At 40.2% G+C, this 17,429-nt stretch overlaps 1 protein-coding gene across 3 annotated transcripts in view; it reads right to left on the minus strand.

Moving 5' to 3' along the window:
• LOC124720062 (dynamin-like 120 kDa protein, mitochondrial) overlaps positions 1-17,429 on the minus strand; it is a 196,435-nt gene that overhangs the window by 47,238 nt on the left and 131,768 nt on the right. For all 3 annotated transcript variants that reach the window (XM_047245331.1, XM_047245330.1, XM_047245329.1), the window contains 2 exons: positions 8,152-8,313; positions 2,142-2,329 (listed from right to left, as the gene is read on the minus strand). In XM_047245331.1, the coding sequence (XP_047101287.1) occupies positions 2,142-2,329; positions 8,152-8,313 (350 nt within the window). The remainder of the gene's footprint in view (positions 1-2,141; positions 2,330-8,151; positions 8,314-17,429) is intronic.

Consider the following 17,429-nt stretch of genomic DNA (forward strand, 5'->3'; position numbering starts at 1 on the left):
CATTTGTGCCAACAATTGGAAATTAAGGAAAGATAAATAACAGAACTTAGGCAAAAGAATAAAGATGTACATGATTGCTGATCTGGTATAATGTTTGGTTGTTTAAAATAAAAGAATTTAAGAGAGTGGTTGAGGTTTCTTTTCTTAAATGTCAGCAACAAGTGGGTATGAATGAATGGTGTACTTCCCACCTCAGCACATTGCGAGGGCCACGACTTCAACACAGTATATCTTATAAAGCATGGCATACTGAAATATCCTCTTCCTGGGGCACTAACTATTAAAAGATGGTCAGACAGTTTAGCCTTCCAGCACAGTTTATTGGTTTAAGTTTGAATATCACAAAAGACCCAATCAAAGTCACTAACGAAATTTAAAAAGGAGGTAATTCTTAGTTTTGATGAAATTATATCTTAAGTTTTATCGAGGTAAAAAATTTAAGTAAAGCGGATTTATTTGTTTCATGCAAGACATTATGCAAACATAATAAAACCCAGAAGATAGGAAAAATTCCTTAATTCTCTAGTTACACAAGAAGGGAGAGAGAGTAGACATAAATAACTACTGAAGAATCTCAGTAGTATCAGGTGCACACAAAACTATCCCAGTGTCTTCTTGATATAACACAGAAACAACATGAATCGAGAATTTGAGAATATCAGGCAGGATTCAGACCAGGGCACTTGTGTCCAGAGAAAATCTGCAGTCTAAAGCTCATCCCAAGGCATCAGGGAATTTGTAGTAAATTGGTTGTTTCATAAAAGTCTATTACACAGTTGAACGAGAATCACTATTCCAGATATTAAAAGAAGGTGGTCTAGATGTGAAAACTCTTCAATCACAATACAGACACAAAGTACAAGGTTACATTTATAAGAAAATTCTCAGATATTTTCACAATCCAACTGTTTCCTTGAGAGAGTGTTAAAAGAAAGCACAAACAGAAATCAATCCTCACCTTAGGCAGAGGCAGGTTAACAATAAAGAAAAAGTGTCTCCAGATTATCTTTTCAAATGTCAGAATATGAGCCCTACAAGAAACAAGCTCCAAAATTCACAGAGATGAACTGTGGTAAAATCAAATAATTTCCACAGCTTGAGTGAAACCACCAAGGAAAATGGAATCAAAACACAGGTAAATGAAATCAGATGCATACTGATTTACCCAAAATATTTACGAACACAGTTTTGTGGCATAATGGACACTACTCTTTTGGAAGATGCAGATGTTCCAGTATTTGTGAGTGACGAGGCTCATTTTCACCTGGACGTTTATGTCAACATACAGAACTATAGGCACTGGGTGTTGGAGAACCCACACGAACTACACCAAATACCCCTCCACAGCTCAGAAGTAAAGGTGTGGTGCAGTACCTCCGAGACAGGTATTGTTGGGCCTTACTTTTTTTGAAGATGGAGGAACTGCAGTTACTGTGACATCTGCGTGTTATATTGAAGCATTAAACAACTTTCTTCACCCAGAACTCGAAAGGCGTATAGTGAACACAAGAGAAATGAACCTACAACAGGAGGGTGCCACAGCTCACACAGTGAGAGTATTAACGGAACCGATTCGACAGATGTTCCCAGGACACACAATTTCACAAATGCCGACGTTCCTCAGCCCCCCGTGTTCACCTGGTCTATCACTCTGACTTCTTTTTGTGGGATGCATGAAATTAAGAATGTACATGAACAAGCCCTGCACAATTGGTTACCTCAAGATTTCCAGTTGTCAGGAACCTGGAGTTGTGCCGAACGAAATGTCGGAAACAGCCATACATAGCTTTCAGCATAGGACCCAAATTTGTGTCCAGCAAGAAGGACATCATCTCAATGACATTATTTTCTGACCCTAATTAAGGTACGTAGATTTAAAAAATGTAATAAAACTACTATTACTGAATTTGAGTTCTCCCATTCCCCCTCCCCTCCCCAATAAAACCAGATTTCAATTATTTAACTGTGAAAAACACGTTTCCATTGTTCCATCCTGTACAATTATAAAAATATACGGCCCGATTATCTCCAATCTCTTTTTCTAGCAACAATATAAACAAAAAATAATAATCCACACTGACAGGGAAATTAAACATAAAAGAAACTGGAGTGTACAACACCTGAACCAGAATGACACGCACCTTGGTTGCCGGTCTGGGCGGCGGGCAGGTAGATGTTCTCGAAGACGTGTGTCGACACCTTCTCCCAGAGCTTGCGCATCAGCAGCTCCTCCCAGCGGCGAGGCGGCACCTGGCTCAGGTTGATCACCTCGTCCAGGATCTCACCACGCGCCTTCTCGAATAGCTCGTCCCGGTCCAGCTCGCGCAACCTGGGAACAGTGTTCGGTCATTACTACGGCCCACATTTTAATGACAAGTCATACTTTTTTCTAAACTATAGGGTGAATTTTAGAACAATTTATACACAAATCTAGGCATTTTAGTGTTGAAAAATGTATTTTTATTGTGTATATAAAGTCATATTTCAACAAATTTTAGTAATAGGTCATATTGTGGCTAACTTTTAATATAATAGGTCATATTTCCGTCAACTTTTGCCAAAAATGCACATATCGTTTTTCTTGTATCTTAAGGGACGCACGAATAAGAAAATGAATATGTTGCTCACGAGACAATATTTGACGTGCTATTATGAAAGATGAGCAGATAAATTAGTACACACCTTTATTTCTCAGGACCGTAGCAGAAATTCGTTGCACCACAACAGTCGTTTCGCGAACACAAAACATTGTTGTGCAGAGTCGACAATACGCTCTAAGAGCCAACAAAGGCGGCTTCTGCCGTAGTAATCATCGCAGTCACACAGGTGTTCCCAGTAACCAGTTTGAATACAGCCATTGCCTTGTTCAACATGCCTAAAGCAAAGTGCTCCGACAGCGTGAAGTTGCAAGGATATGTTCGAGAATTTGGAGAGAAGTTCTTTAGTACTGATGGGATAATATTTTTTGTAAACTGTGTGAAGTTAAAATTAGTGCAGAAAAGCGCTTTAATTTGCAACAACACTGTAATAACGCTAAACACACAGCAGCTGTGTGAAACGGAGTGCTGAAAATAACAGCAGGCAAATGCTGTTATTTGAACAGACAGGTCAATTGTCAACCGTGCAATCATTCTGCAAGGATTTGTGTGAGATGATGGTGTCCTGCAACATCCCATTGGAAAAGCTGAAGAATCCACACTTCAGACGGTTCTTGGAGAAGTACACAACACATCCAGTTCCAGATGAATCTACACTGAGAAAGAACTATTTATCCGTATGCCACAATGACGTGCTCAACAAAATACGAATTACTATTGCTGAGCAAAAGGTCTGGCTGTCAATTGATGAAACTACAGATATTAGTGGGCGATATATTGCAAATGTTGTTGTTGGTATTCTAAAAGCTGATGGCCCTGGAGATATGTTCCTATTAACGTGTGAAGCTCTCAATAGAGTAAACAATTCGATGATTGCTATTTTGTTTGACAACTTTCTGAAGCTACTGTAGTCGGATGGTGTGAAAGAGAGAACATTTTGCTGCTTGTAACAGATGGTGCTTCATATACGGCTAAAGCAGCCAAAGGGCTTCAGATTCTCTACCCCAGTATGGTGTAAGCCACATGCGCTGCACAGAGCTGCCGAAGAGGTGCAATCAAATTACCCTGACATGGACAAATTAATTTCCTGTGGCAATAAAATCTATGTGAAGGCTCTGCTACGGGTGCAGAAATTCAAGGAACAAGTACCTTCAACCCCCCTCCCACCTAACCTGTTCTTACATGATGGGGTTCTTGGCTTAATGCTGCTGACAAGGGAACCTCCCCATCGCACCCCCCTCAGATTTAGTTATAAGTTGGCATAGTGGATAGGGCTTGAAAAACGGAACACAGATCAGTCAAGAAAACAGGAAGAAGTTGCGTGGAACTATGAAAAAAATTAGCAAAATATACAGTGAGTAGTCCATGCGCAAGATAGCCAACATCAAGGAGAGTATGTGCCAAGGAGCGCCGTGGTCCTGTGGTTAGCGTGAGTGGCTGCGGTATGAGAGGTCCTTGGATCAAGTCCTTCCTCTAGTGAAAAGTTTACTTTTTTTTATCTTCGCAAAGTTATGATCTGTCTGTTCGTTCATTGACGTCTCTATTCACTGTAAGAAGTTTAGTGTCTGTGTTTTGTGACCACATCATAAAAACATGCGATTAGTAGGCGAAAGGACGTGCCTCTCCAGTGGGAACTGAAAACATATGATCGCAAGGTCATAGGTCAACCGATTCCTCCACAAGAAAACACGTCTGATATATTCTATACGACACTGGTGACGGCATGTGCGTCACATGACAGGAATATGTTGTCGACCCACCTAACTTGTACACTTGGCGAATGGGTAAAAAGATTCTTCTACCTTTGCCCGATTTAGGTTTTCTTGTGGATGTGATAATCACTCGATAAAAGTGATGAAAACATAACGGACGGACAGATAATAATTGTCTGAAAATAAAAAATTAAAATTTTTACTCGAGTGAAGACTTGAACCAAGGACCTCTCATTCCACAGCCGCTTACGCTAACCACGGGACCACAGCCCTCCTTATCTCACATGGTCCTTAATGTTGCCTATCTTCCACATGGACTTCTCAGTTAGTATATTTTGCTTATTTTTTTCATAGTTGCACACAACTTCTTCCTGTTTTCTCGATTGATCTGTGTTCTGTTTTTCAAGACCTATCCACTGTGCCATCTTATAACTAAATCTGAGGGGAGTGCGATGGGGAGGTTCCCTTGTGAGTATTACTGCACCAACTACACCCAAATAAAGACAATCTTCTGTGATCTTGATAGCAATGAATCAAGTGCTATCAAAATTGTGAAAGAAGTTTTTACAGATACACTGTCTCAAAACTTGGTATATATCTACGCCAATTTTTCCGTGATACCAAAAGCCATCAGACGACTGGAAGCTGTTAGCACTCAGCTATGTGAGGCCCTGAGTATTGGGTAACATGTGCAGAGGGAGTTGGGTCGAGCTTATGGTCATGTGGCTGACAAATTGAAAACCAAATGGCAAAGTGTTCTCCAATGGAATCCTGGATATTCTACACTGTGCAAAATTAGTGACAGTCTTTCAGGGAATGCCGCAACATTTGAAGATACTGAAACGAAGCTTAACTCCAGTGATCTGGCTGCCTTCAAATACACACCAGTGACGTCTTGTGAAGTGGAGAGGAGCTTTTCCAGGTACAAAACTATCCTCAGCGACAACCGTAGATCTTTGACAGTGTACAACCTGAAAATGCACCTTGTGATCCAGTGCAACTTTGCAGATACTGAAGATTGACACGGTATTAAATAATGTGAAATGCTTTAAATACTATGTAGAAATAAAAACTTTGTTTCACTGTTTCGATAGATGATTTTTTCACTGTACTTTGGGTTTAGAAAATAAAACATTCAGACATTCAAAAAATATGTGCAAATTAACCATAAACCCTACAGAAAGAAAGAACTATACTTACAATATTCTGAGAAGTGAATTTTGTATTACTTTATGGTGAATAAAAAATTATAAACAAACAAGAACGCTTTAAATAAACTTCTATTAAGTCATATTTTATTTTTTAATGTCATGCTTATGTAAGTTTTAGGTCATAAATGCTTGCATATTTTACTGTTTTTAAGGTAATTAAAATCCGGACCCTAGTCATTACTTACCGGACTGCGACGGGAACAGCCATTTCCGTATGAGTCTGACGACGGTTCTCTACTCTGGACTGACAATCACCAGTTACGAGTCAATATTGCACTTGAGGAGTATCTTCAGTGAATGTACTGACAAATTTCCACCTTTTAATCGTGCCTGTCTGCAACCTGACGTGTCTTCTTTATGGTAGTAGCACTCTGTCTTTTCCTACATTGCTGAATTTGAACCTTTCCAATTTCAATTACAAGTAGAGGAACAGTGGTTAGTACGTGCCTGTGACAAGTAGGAGCCACTTGGTGTTTCTCAGGTTTGCCGCAAAATGGCAAACGTGCAGTGCTCGGAAGAAAGCACAGATATCACTCCGCCATTTGTGGTCATCTTAAGTCAACGGTGCATACCAATACACCCCAAAACATCCATGACTTGGAGGAGGAAATATGATGAGTTGCCAACAAAATGGATGTGAAAACTTGTCTTGTAGTCATAGTGAATTTCATGGACAGAGTTCTTGCATGTCAGCACAGTAGAGGTGGTCGTATGCCTCACATTTTTCCTACACAAAATTGGAAGGCTAGAAGAACATATCTATGTATTTTGTTTCTGTTTCTTGTAAAAATAAACTTCATACTTTGAAGTATCAAAAACAGCGCCCTTTTTGAACCACCCTGTACATGTAAAGGAAGTCCGCCCGGTTGGCTGTGCGGTCTAACGCACAGCTTTCCGGGCAGGAAGGTGTGTGGGTTCATGGCACAAATCCACATGGCGGATTTGTGTCGAGGTCCGGTGAGCCAGCGAGTCTGTGGATGGTTTTTAGGCGGTTTTCCATCTGCCTCGGCAAACGTGGGCTGGTTCCCCTTATTCTGCCTCAGCTACACTGTGTCGGCGATTGCTGCGCAAACAAGTTCTCCACGTATGCGTACACCACCATTACTCTACCACGCAAACATAGGGGTTACACTCGTCTGGCGTGAGACGTTCCCTGGCTGGGGTCCACCGGGGGCCGAACCGCACAATAACCCTAGGTTCAGTGTGGGGCAGCGGAGGGGTGAAGTGGACTGCGGTAGTCGCCATGGGGTTGCGGTCCACTGCGACTGCGGCAGGGACGGAGCCTGTCCGTCATTTCTAGGTCCCCGATTAACATAACATAACATGTAAAGGAAAGCAAAATGATTTTAGGGAATCAGCAGATATCTATGATCCCTTATGTGTGGGTTTTCCAAACCAACATTTTAAGAAAAGTATGAAGAACTGCTTGTAGCACAGGAGCAGTTTTGATTCCTACTTAATGCTGCTGGCTAAGACTGAGTTTCAAAAGTTGGCTTATCATTTGGCAGAAAATTTAAAAACTGTCTCACCGGTTTAACAGAGAAAAAAAAAGTGACAAGTAAAAATTTCTGTCAAACCTGAATGAAGAAGCGCCCAGAACTGTTTTCCAGAAATCCTCAGCCCATAAGTTTAATGCGCTGTGTCAGGTTCAGTGGACAAGTTTAGATGTTTGTTTATTATCATGTACATTTAATATTTAAATGGAGTAATTTATTTGGGAACCAAATGACACTTTTTTAATTTAGAAACCTATATTTTGTTGTACGGTCCATACTATCTGACACTTTTCATCGTATCTACAACTGTATATCTTAGAAAATCTTTTGTTGCTTTGTCATTTTCATTACAAATCCTTTTTCCATCATTTACACATAAACAAATGTTCAGGTATAGGTATTATGCAGCTATACCTTATTTCAAAACAACAACAAAAGTTTTATACGAATTTTCTTTAACTGGACCACACTTTCTGCCATTCCTGCGACATTTCTGCTATCTCTTATCTCTGCCCCTTACAACTGTTTTTCTTTTCTGAACACAGTGCCATCTTCTAGCAAATATCGCTGCAGCCAGCTGCAATGAGAAAGCTGTAGGTACCTATCGATTGTCACTCACAACCTACCGAAATGGCTGCTTCCTTAGGGCACAGAGAGTGATAAACATATGAAGTAATTCAAGAGCACAGCTCAACATGTGTGTGCCACTATACTGATATAAATATACATGTTCATTTGTTTATACATTTTTCCTACATTCTGGAGTGGTGCATCTAAGATAAATATTGTTCTCCAGTAAGAACACTGTCTACACTAGATAACTCAAGTCTTGCAGAGATCACTCTGAAGATTCTCGAATTCCGACTGAAGATTCTCGAATTCCGACACTCAGTTTACAGTACATTTAATCCGGGTGTTTTTTTTGTGCTGGTGATAAAAACCGCATTTTCTTAGGTGCTAGATTTACATTTCTGAATGTTTCAAGCAAGTTGTCAATATCAGCATCACTAGAAATTTTAGTACTATTAGACTGTCAACATGTTTTTACAAAATTACTACTGGTTAAAGTAAGTGCACTGCCACGAAGATTCATGCACATCAGAGATTTCGCACAGACATCCCACGTGGTCCGTACCTGGGGAAGTTGTTCTTCCACTCAGTCTCCAGGTTGAAGCGCGTCGCCTTGAAGGCATCTGCCTGCTGCTCCACAGTCTCACGCACCATCTTCCAGAAGCATTCCGAAACCGCCATGCTCAGGTTGCGTGTCGTCACCTGGTTTGGCATCACCACTCCATCCCTGAAATCAATTCACCATAAAATGCCTTAGTCCTGTGACAACCTGCTACAAAGATGGGTGGGTGTAGGGGTGAGGGTGTGGTTGGGCAAGCGTGCGCGTGCGTGCGCGCACACACACACACACACACACACACACACACACACACACACACACACACACCGTTCCTCATGAAGGAACTTCATGTAAGTCATGTCCATTCCTGCACCACTGTTTGCAAACACTATAGACCTTTTATTAAAATTTCTAAGAATTGATTATTGTTTTGAACATGGCTGCTTCGTTCAGTGACCTTTTACAAATTAAAATTGAAATAGATGAGCCCTCGGTCACAATTTTTAGTCTTATTAACCAGGTTTCAACACTTTTGAGAGTGCCTTCATTAGAATCTAAACATTTAAAGTAGCCTATAACATAATTACAAATTTATAGGAAAAGAAATTTTTTATATAAAAGAAGAAGTACTGACTAACAATACAAGACAGAGACATCACTTACATGTCACATATACAATAAATAACAGGCCAGAAGGGCTTTAGACACAATTTTTTTTAAATGCATGAAAGCCACAGGTTGCAACCTGTGGCTGTACAGATATGAGCAGCCCATAGGGGCTCACCTTCATGCATTGTTTAATTAAAAAAAAAAAAAAATAAATAAATTGTGACTAAAGCCCTTCTGGCCTGTCATTTATTCCATATGTGACATGTATGTACTGTCGCTGTCGCTGTCTTGTATTGTTAGTCACTATTTACACTTTTATATAAAAAAATTCTTTTTCCATAAATTTGTAATTATGTTATAGGTCACTTTAAACGTTTACATTCTTTTTTTGTTTTGTTTTGTTTAGGACGCTCAACTACTAAGGTCATTAGTGCCCACTCACAAACGTTAGTGCACTAATAGCGTAGAAAAACGCAAGGGGGCAACATCAGAAAGTACTTTCAAAGATGCAGAGAAACAAAATAAAAGAGTTAGATCTTTTTGGACACGTCCGTCAATGTAATCAAACGAAGGACACGAGCAGCTGCTCGAGCATCATCAGCTAAAAGTTCCTGTAAGGTAGACGGCAGACATAGGACAACAAGAGAGTGAATAAAACGGGGACAGGACAATGAAACATGGCGCACCGTCAACGGATGGCCACGGGCACTGCGGGGCAGGGACACCGGACAACAGGTAGCGGTGGCTAAATCGGCAATGCCCAATCCGCAGCCTGGTTAATAATACTAAAAATTGTGACCGACGGCTCATTTGTTTCAATTTAATTTTGTTTTCTGGCATCTATTTTAGGTGTCTGATATTGGCTAAACAGAAACATTTTTCTTGTCACCTCCTAATTCCAATTGCTGTGTTCTTAATTGCACTTCTGAGTCTCTCTCATCACCTCTGGACTGAAGCTGGCACAGCACTTACCAATGTACCATCTCTGATCTCCTCCTACTACTCTGACAACAGCCCTCCTCCCTCTCTTTTCGTCTTTGTCTACGCTACTCCTCGCTACCTCGTGGGCTCCGAGTGACCTGCTTCTCTTTCATCTACTTCAACCTGTCCCTTACTTTTCCCGGAGGAAGTAACTGTTAGTGCTTGTAGTGATACAGAATTTGGGTTGTATCACTGTGGATTTTTTCGCATCCACCAATTATGGAAAAGTATGTTGTATATGCATGTTGATTACTATATAATATAGTGTGTGTAATATATATAAAATAGAGGGAAACATTCCACGTGGGACAAAAGATGCTGTGACTTACCAAACGAGAAAGCGACAGGGACAGGTATCCATCCGCACATATCAAGACAGAAGCAGACCTGTGTGTGTGTGTGTGTGTGTGTGTGTGTGTGTGTGTGTGTGTGTGTGTGTGTGTGTACCTGTCCCTTTTTCCCCCTAAGGTAAGTCTTTCCGCTCCCGGGATTGGAATGACTCCTTACCCTCTTCCTTAAAACCCACATCCTTTCGTCTTTCCCTCTCCTTCCTGATGAAGCAACCGTGGGTTGCGAAAGCTTGAAATTTGTGTGTGTGTGTGTTTGTCTTCGATATTGTCTCTATCAACATACCAATGCTTTTGTTTGGTAAGTTACAGCATCTTTGTTTTTAGATATATATTTCCCACGTGGAATGTTTCCCTCTACATATATGAATATAATAATTATGTCAGCTTGTGTCTGTGTACGTGCGGATGGATAGGTGTGTGTGTGTGTGCGTGTGTGTGTGTGTGTGTGTGTGTGTGTGTGTGTGTGTGTGTGTGTGTGTGTGTGTGTGTGTGTGTGTGTGCGCGCGCGCGAGTGTATAACTGCCCTTTTTTCCCCCTGAGGTAAGTCTTTCCGCTCCCGGGATTACCCTCTCCCTTAAAACCCACATCCTTTCGTCTTTCCCTCACCTTCCCTCTTTCCTGATGAAGCAACCGTTGGTTGCGAAAGCTTGAATTTTGTGTGTATGTTTGTGTTTGCTTGTGTGTCTATCAACATGCCAGCACTTTCCTTTAGTAAGTTACATCATTTTTGTTTTTAGATATATTTTTCCCACGTGGAATGTTTCCCTTGGAATCCTCAGAGTGTGAGTTCTCATCGCACTTATATAAGTGCATGAGAACTCACACTCTCAGGATTCCGTACAATCTTAATTATATATAAATACATACACTCACTTTGTCAGAAAAGTTCAGGACAGGTTTTTTTTTTTTTAATTTTTTTATTTTTTTAATTTTTTTTTATTTCCGAGTTTGCAATAGTAAGAAGAACAAATGATGATTTATTTTAACCAGTATGTATGTGTCCTCGAAATGACCTTGGCCACGTTTCTGTGCAAACTCACTAGGTGGCAGGAGTGTGCTTAGCAACACACTGTTTGGGTTCTTGGCATACCAGTTATGACAATGTATGCTGTTTGTGAGCAAAGAGTGAACATCAAGTTCTGCATTAAGCTCGGGAAAACTCCTAGTGAAATGTGGACAATGATTAAGCACGCATAAGCAGGCAAGGCGCTTTCAAGGAGACATGTTTTCAAGCGGCAAAAAAGGTTTCGTGAAGGCAGAGATTCAGTGCAAGACAAATCCCAGAGCAGGTCACCTGTCTACAGCATATACTGATGCAGATGCTGTAACCTTGCCTCAGATGTCAATCGTGGTAAAAGTAAGAAATGCTCCGAAAGTAATTTAACAGCGAAGTTTCGATTCCCAGGAATGCTTGGGTTGTAGACTAACAGAAAATGTTAATGTGTGATGTCACACTTAATCAAAATTTTTTGATATATCGAAAGGTATTGCACGTACCCCAATAGTAATATTTGTGGTTTTTCATTTGATTATTTATTTGAAAAGCTACTGAAATAATTGTGTATGATTTGATTAAAATTATGTGACTATTATATCATATTCACAGTGATATAATAGTGATTGGACACAGACTTGACAATGAAGAAGTATATTTTTTCTTTGATAAAGACAGAGATGTTAGCATTCTATCAAGTTACTCTGGTGCGCGATAAGTGAATTCCGTGTTTTGGTCCTAACTGATTGCGTAGAGGGCAATTTTAATTAATTATTGAGTCCTTTGAGTAGTAAAAGGACGAGAGACAGGGAAACAAAAAGGAATACGCTAGCTGTCCAAATAAAGGTCACATCTTGTGGATTTTATCGGCGAGGCGCGATGTATGTTACAAGGGATCGCGCTACAGCATCAATGTAGACTTCGTTTAAAACGAAGAATTATTAACGTTAATAATTAGATCGGAAGTTGTTTTGAGAAAGCATACGATTCTGAACTGACTTTTAACTAACTATTACGAAAGATAATCAATTCACGAGACAAAAGACAAATTTCGGGAATTAGATTTGATTGTATGGTTGCATAGCAACGTATCAACAGTCTTGGGTTACGTGTAGTTGGAACGGAGTTATACATTGTAAATCCCATACACACACAGGCGAACACTATAAAATTTGGCATTAATTATGATTGAGTTCTGAATGAATGAGATTTTTTTTTTAGCCAAATCGGGACCCCAATAAACTACAGTTACATGAAAAGACAATTCATCTGTTGCTTCTCATTTCAGTAGACGACCAACTGTAGACACTACAATTTTGCAGCAACGATATCACTTCTGTCAAAACAGTGATACTTATTTTTTTTCATTTCCTGCCATACTCGAACAAAGGCTATAGATTGGAAGTTCTTAATGTTTTGTTGTATATCATAATTTCGAAACGTGAATAAGATGTTCCCCTTCCCCACTTCCTCGAACATACGACCCTGAGGATCTGCCGAGCACGCAAAGAAGAAAGAATAGAGAACCAAACAAACCACAACCACCACCGATGATGACGAAGGAGTCAAGCAGAAGAGAGGATACAACATGAAGCATGTAAGGCAATCGCTGGAAGAATACCATCACGTAACTAATTGTACGATATCTGAACAACTTAATTTGAATCCTGATTTGCGTCATACTGTTTTACGATAATTTGAGTCATCATTTGCATCATACTGTTTTACGTGCAGATTTATGGAAATGGAAACTTAATGCAAAACTTATCCCTCACACACTACCAGATGAACAGAAAGGGGAAAGGTGGAGAATTTCTGCTGATCTAATAGATAGAGCCACATGTGATCCCACGTTTCTGTCAATGATAACTGCTGGTGATGAAAGTTGGTGCTACCAATATGATTCTCACACAAGGTGTCAAAGCACTGATGACAGAGTCTTCAATCGGCAGCCTTCAAAAAAGTGAAATGACAACCTTCAAGAACAAAGACAATGTTGATCGCATTCTCTGACAGTAAATGATTAGTTCACCATGAGTATGTTCCTCCAGATCAAACAGTGAACCGAACTGTTTACAAACAGCAAACTGAACTGTTTACAAAAAGCGAACTGAACTGTTTACACTTAAGTCTTGAAATGTTTACAACAAGCAATTCAACACTGCCACCTTGATTTGTGGCATTTGCAGGACTGGTTCTTACTGCATGACAATGCAAGACGCCATACTGCTTTATCTGCTACCAAGTATCTGGCCAGACATTCTGTTACTGCCGTCCCACATCTAGCATATTCACCTAGTCAGGTGATTGCAATTGTTTCTTGTTTACACGAGTGAAAAGGTGACTGAAACGAAAGCTTCACTGAGATATCACAGACATCCAATGGGCTGTGACAAATGAGCTCACAAGCATCACAGATGATTTCCCTGCTTGCTTCCAAGACCTTCAGAAATGATGGCAACTGTGTATAGATAGCCAAGGGGACTACTTCTATAGGAACTAGGATCGTCTTAAAGAAATCTGTCCCGGAACTTCTCCGACAGAGGGAGGACACGATGATGATGATGATGATGATGATGATGATGATGACGATGACGACGACGACGACGACGACGACGACAACAACAACAACAACAAAAACAACTTGGTGTGGCTCAAAGGCCTGGTGCAAGTCTTACTAAATAATGCCACTTCGGTGGTGTGTGTGCTCCTAACCTACTGCAGTTATCCAACCAGTTCCCCAGACTCGGTTACCCCAATGGATAAACCTTAAGTCTAATATGTGGAAGCCAAACCAAATAATGTTTCTGGAAACTCCTCACATGGTCAAGAGATGAGGGCAAGGTTAAAATGAGGGCTGAAAAATCCAAAGTCCGACCAAGATTCGATCCCCTGTCTCACAGTTCCTACCACTAGATCACCAGTCCTGAGATGTATATATACATAGTTCATCTATATAGGTTTGAAAAAATGGTTTTGAAAGTATCAAAATCTGTGATATATATGGCTCCATCTTTTGACTGCACTGGCTTAGAAGCTTAAATTTTTACACCACTAAGGGACTGTAGATCTTAGTACCTGACATAATATTCAACTTGATACCTACACACATTCATGAAAAATAGGAGTTTTGAAACAAAGATAGACAAACAGATGGACACCAAAGTGATCCTATAAGGGTTTATTTTTTATCAGCTGGTGCACGGAACCCTAAAAACTACAATTTGTTTGTAATTTGTTTTCTTTGTTGCACGAGACACAGAAAACAAGCACAAGCCAACAGCTGTTCTTCACGTAAACTGGCCTGATGTCACACAACATTATCTGCACTGACAATTAGTAATAACGAAGAAAAATGCATTTGTTAAAACTTTAATGTTGACATTAGTGCTGTAATCAGTTACTTTCTGGCCAATGTACAGTCAACATGTATGCTATAACTTAAAAGTTTTTAAATACATAGCATATTTTGTTCCCCGTGGCAAAAAGTAAACCAACCAGATATTTTTTGTTAAGATATAATATCACTTGTGTTGTGGCTTTACGAACATGTATAGCCTTGAGAAACTATTTTCATTTACTCCATCAGAATTGTTTAAATGATGATTGCTAGGTTTGAAAGAATAGGGGTATGGGTAATGAATATTGTAGAAAACGTGACACTTCTAATTTCCAATTCTTGAAACATTCACCGAAGACAACTGAAGAGGTATTTTCAATCTAACTACTATACGTATCTATCAGCAGTACTACACACTTTGCCTCCTAGAGGTAACTTCCAACTGTCAAAGAACTGTTGACACAAACATTTATTCTCCTATTGCTGGTGCAATCCCAGGTTGTGTGTCACATTTAGCTACACTTCATATCTGCAGGGTAAAATTGAGCGATAATGATAATTTGATGTGTCTCAATGGTGTGGCGAACGTCTTTCAATTGGACTGCATTTCGGCAACTCGTGCGTCCCTAATCGATCCCACTTATCGAAGGGAGCAAAGACACCCACAGTTTAACATGGAATCTGAACAGGCAGACTGAAAACTCCTGTGGTCCGACTGCGATTCAATCCCACAACCTCTCAGTTTCCAGGCACACACTTTATCACAAGGCTCAGAAACTTAACAGCTGGTACATACATTTTGTGTTCTAACACTCTATCATTCAATCTGTTTAATTTTCTTTCAACAGGATTTGACTCTGCTTTATTATTATTATTATTTCAAGTGGGGCAAATGACTGCTCTGCTGACTGGGAGTCAACTGCTGTGCACTGTACACTGGCTGCTGGGGTCCCCTGTTGCTCAGCCCGAGGATGTTTAAGAGGAAGACTTCCATGATACTGCATAGGTTATGTTCTTTGGTTTTTTAACAATAACCACTGTGAATCTTTTTCTTGTATTTATTGGAAGAATGGAAGAATTTTGTAAGAAAGGAATAGACATGTTAATCAGCTCTGTTGAGCAGTGAGTAGCAGAGACAAGGGAAACACATTTATATACTAGAAGAGAAGAAGAGAGAGAGAGAGAGAGAGAGAGAGAGAGAGAGAGAGAGAGAGAGAGAGGAGAAAAAAGAAATAAAAATTACATTTTACGATGAAAAAGTAACTGCAATCAATGTTTTTTTTCCCCTCAAACAATGAAAACTTCAGGTTGGAATATCAACAATGTATGTAAATAATCGAGTTTTGACAATATAATGTAACTGGATGGATAATAAAATCTACTCACCAAGCAGAATACGGTTATAATTAGCAAGCTTTTGGAGCCAGTGGCTCCTTCACCCAGAAGGGTTGAAGGGGTAGGAAGAGGGGTGAAGGAGAAGGACTGAAGAGCTCTAGGAAAAGGTGTAGATTTCCGAAAAGTCATTTGGAACAATGGGTCAGGTGAGGCTTACGAGATGGGATGAGAAGAAAAGACCGATTGTCGGGGACTGCACCGCAGAAGATTAGATAACCTGGGTGTTTAAAGGTTGAAGACAGGGTAATATGCAAGACAGAGATAATTGCTAAAACATTGTATACGAGTTAATAGGCGTGAGAAGCTAGGTGCATTATACGTAACAGAGGTGGGAGGGGGATAGCAAAAAAGAAATAAAAGACATAGAAAACTAAAACAAAATGAAGAAAGGAGTAGTTTCTGTGAAGAAATTTGTTCAGATGCAGACACTTTACTGCAATACACCACCATTCTCATCTCAGCCTTCACTGGATGTAATTACCCCACTAGCCTAATTCAAAAATTGATTTCCCAGGCCATCACTTCCAATCCTGGTACTGCTGATCCCTCCAGAAAACAAGTTCAGAGCACACCATGGCACACACAGCATTATCCTGGTCTGGAATGTATTGATAAGCTACTTTGACAAGACCATGACTTCTTAAAATCATACCCTGAAATGAGATCCATTCTCTCTGAAATCTTACCCACCACACCTAGAATAGCTTTTCATCGCCCTCCCAATCTCCGCAATATTCTTGTCAGACCCTATGCTCCTTTTGCTACCATCTCCCTACACCACGGCTTCTACCCCTGTGACCGTCCACAATGCAAGACTTGCCCTAGGCACCCGCCTACCGCCACCTATAGCAGCCCTATAACTCACAAAACATATACTATCGAATGGAGACACACCTGTGAAACAACACGTCATATACCGGCTGTTATGTAAACACTGTTCGGCCTTTTACATTGACATGACTACCACCAACTTATCAGTTAGGATGAATGGACATAGGCAGATGGTGTATACTGGCAACACACAATATCCTGCTGTACAATATGACAGTCTTGACCTCGGTGCCTGTTTCACCACATGCGCCAACTGGATTCTTCCTCCAGACACCAGTTTATTGGAACTCCGCAGGTGGGGACTAGTGCTACACCGTGTCCTTGTTCTTGCCATCCATCCGGCCACATTTACATTAATTTCTTCTGCAATAGCATTTCTTCGCAATAACTACTCTTTTCTACATCTTTCATTTTCTTAGCTGTCTGTTTTTCGCCATCTCCCTCCCACCTCTGTTATGTATAATGCACCTAGCTTCTAACTCTTATTGACTCTTGTACAATATTTTAACAGTTATCTCTGTCTTGCATATTACCCTGTATTCCACCTTTAAGCTATCAGGTATTCAAATCTTGTCAAATGCAGTTTCCAACAATCAGTATTTCCTTCTCATCCTGTGCAGTAAGTCTCCCCTGACCTGCAGTTCTGGGTGTCTTTTCTGAAATCCAACGCTTTTCCTAGAGCTCTCCAGGCCTTTTACTTCACTCCTCTTCCTTCCCCTTCAACCCTTCTACCTGAAGAAGCCACTGGCTCTGAAAGCATGCCTAATTATAACTATCTTTTACA

The sequence above is a fragment of the Schistocerca piceifrons genome, chromosome 11 (genome assembly GCF_021461385.2).
Source record: "Schistocerca piceifrons isolate TAMUIC-IGC-003096 chromosome 11, iqSchPice1.1, whole genome shotgun sequence".
Taxonomy (NCBI): Eukaryota; Metazoa; Arthropoda; class Insecta; order Orthoptera; family Acrididae; genus Schistocerca; species Schistocerca piceifrons.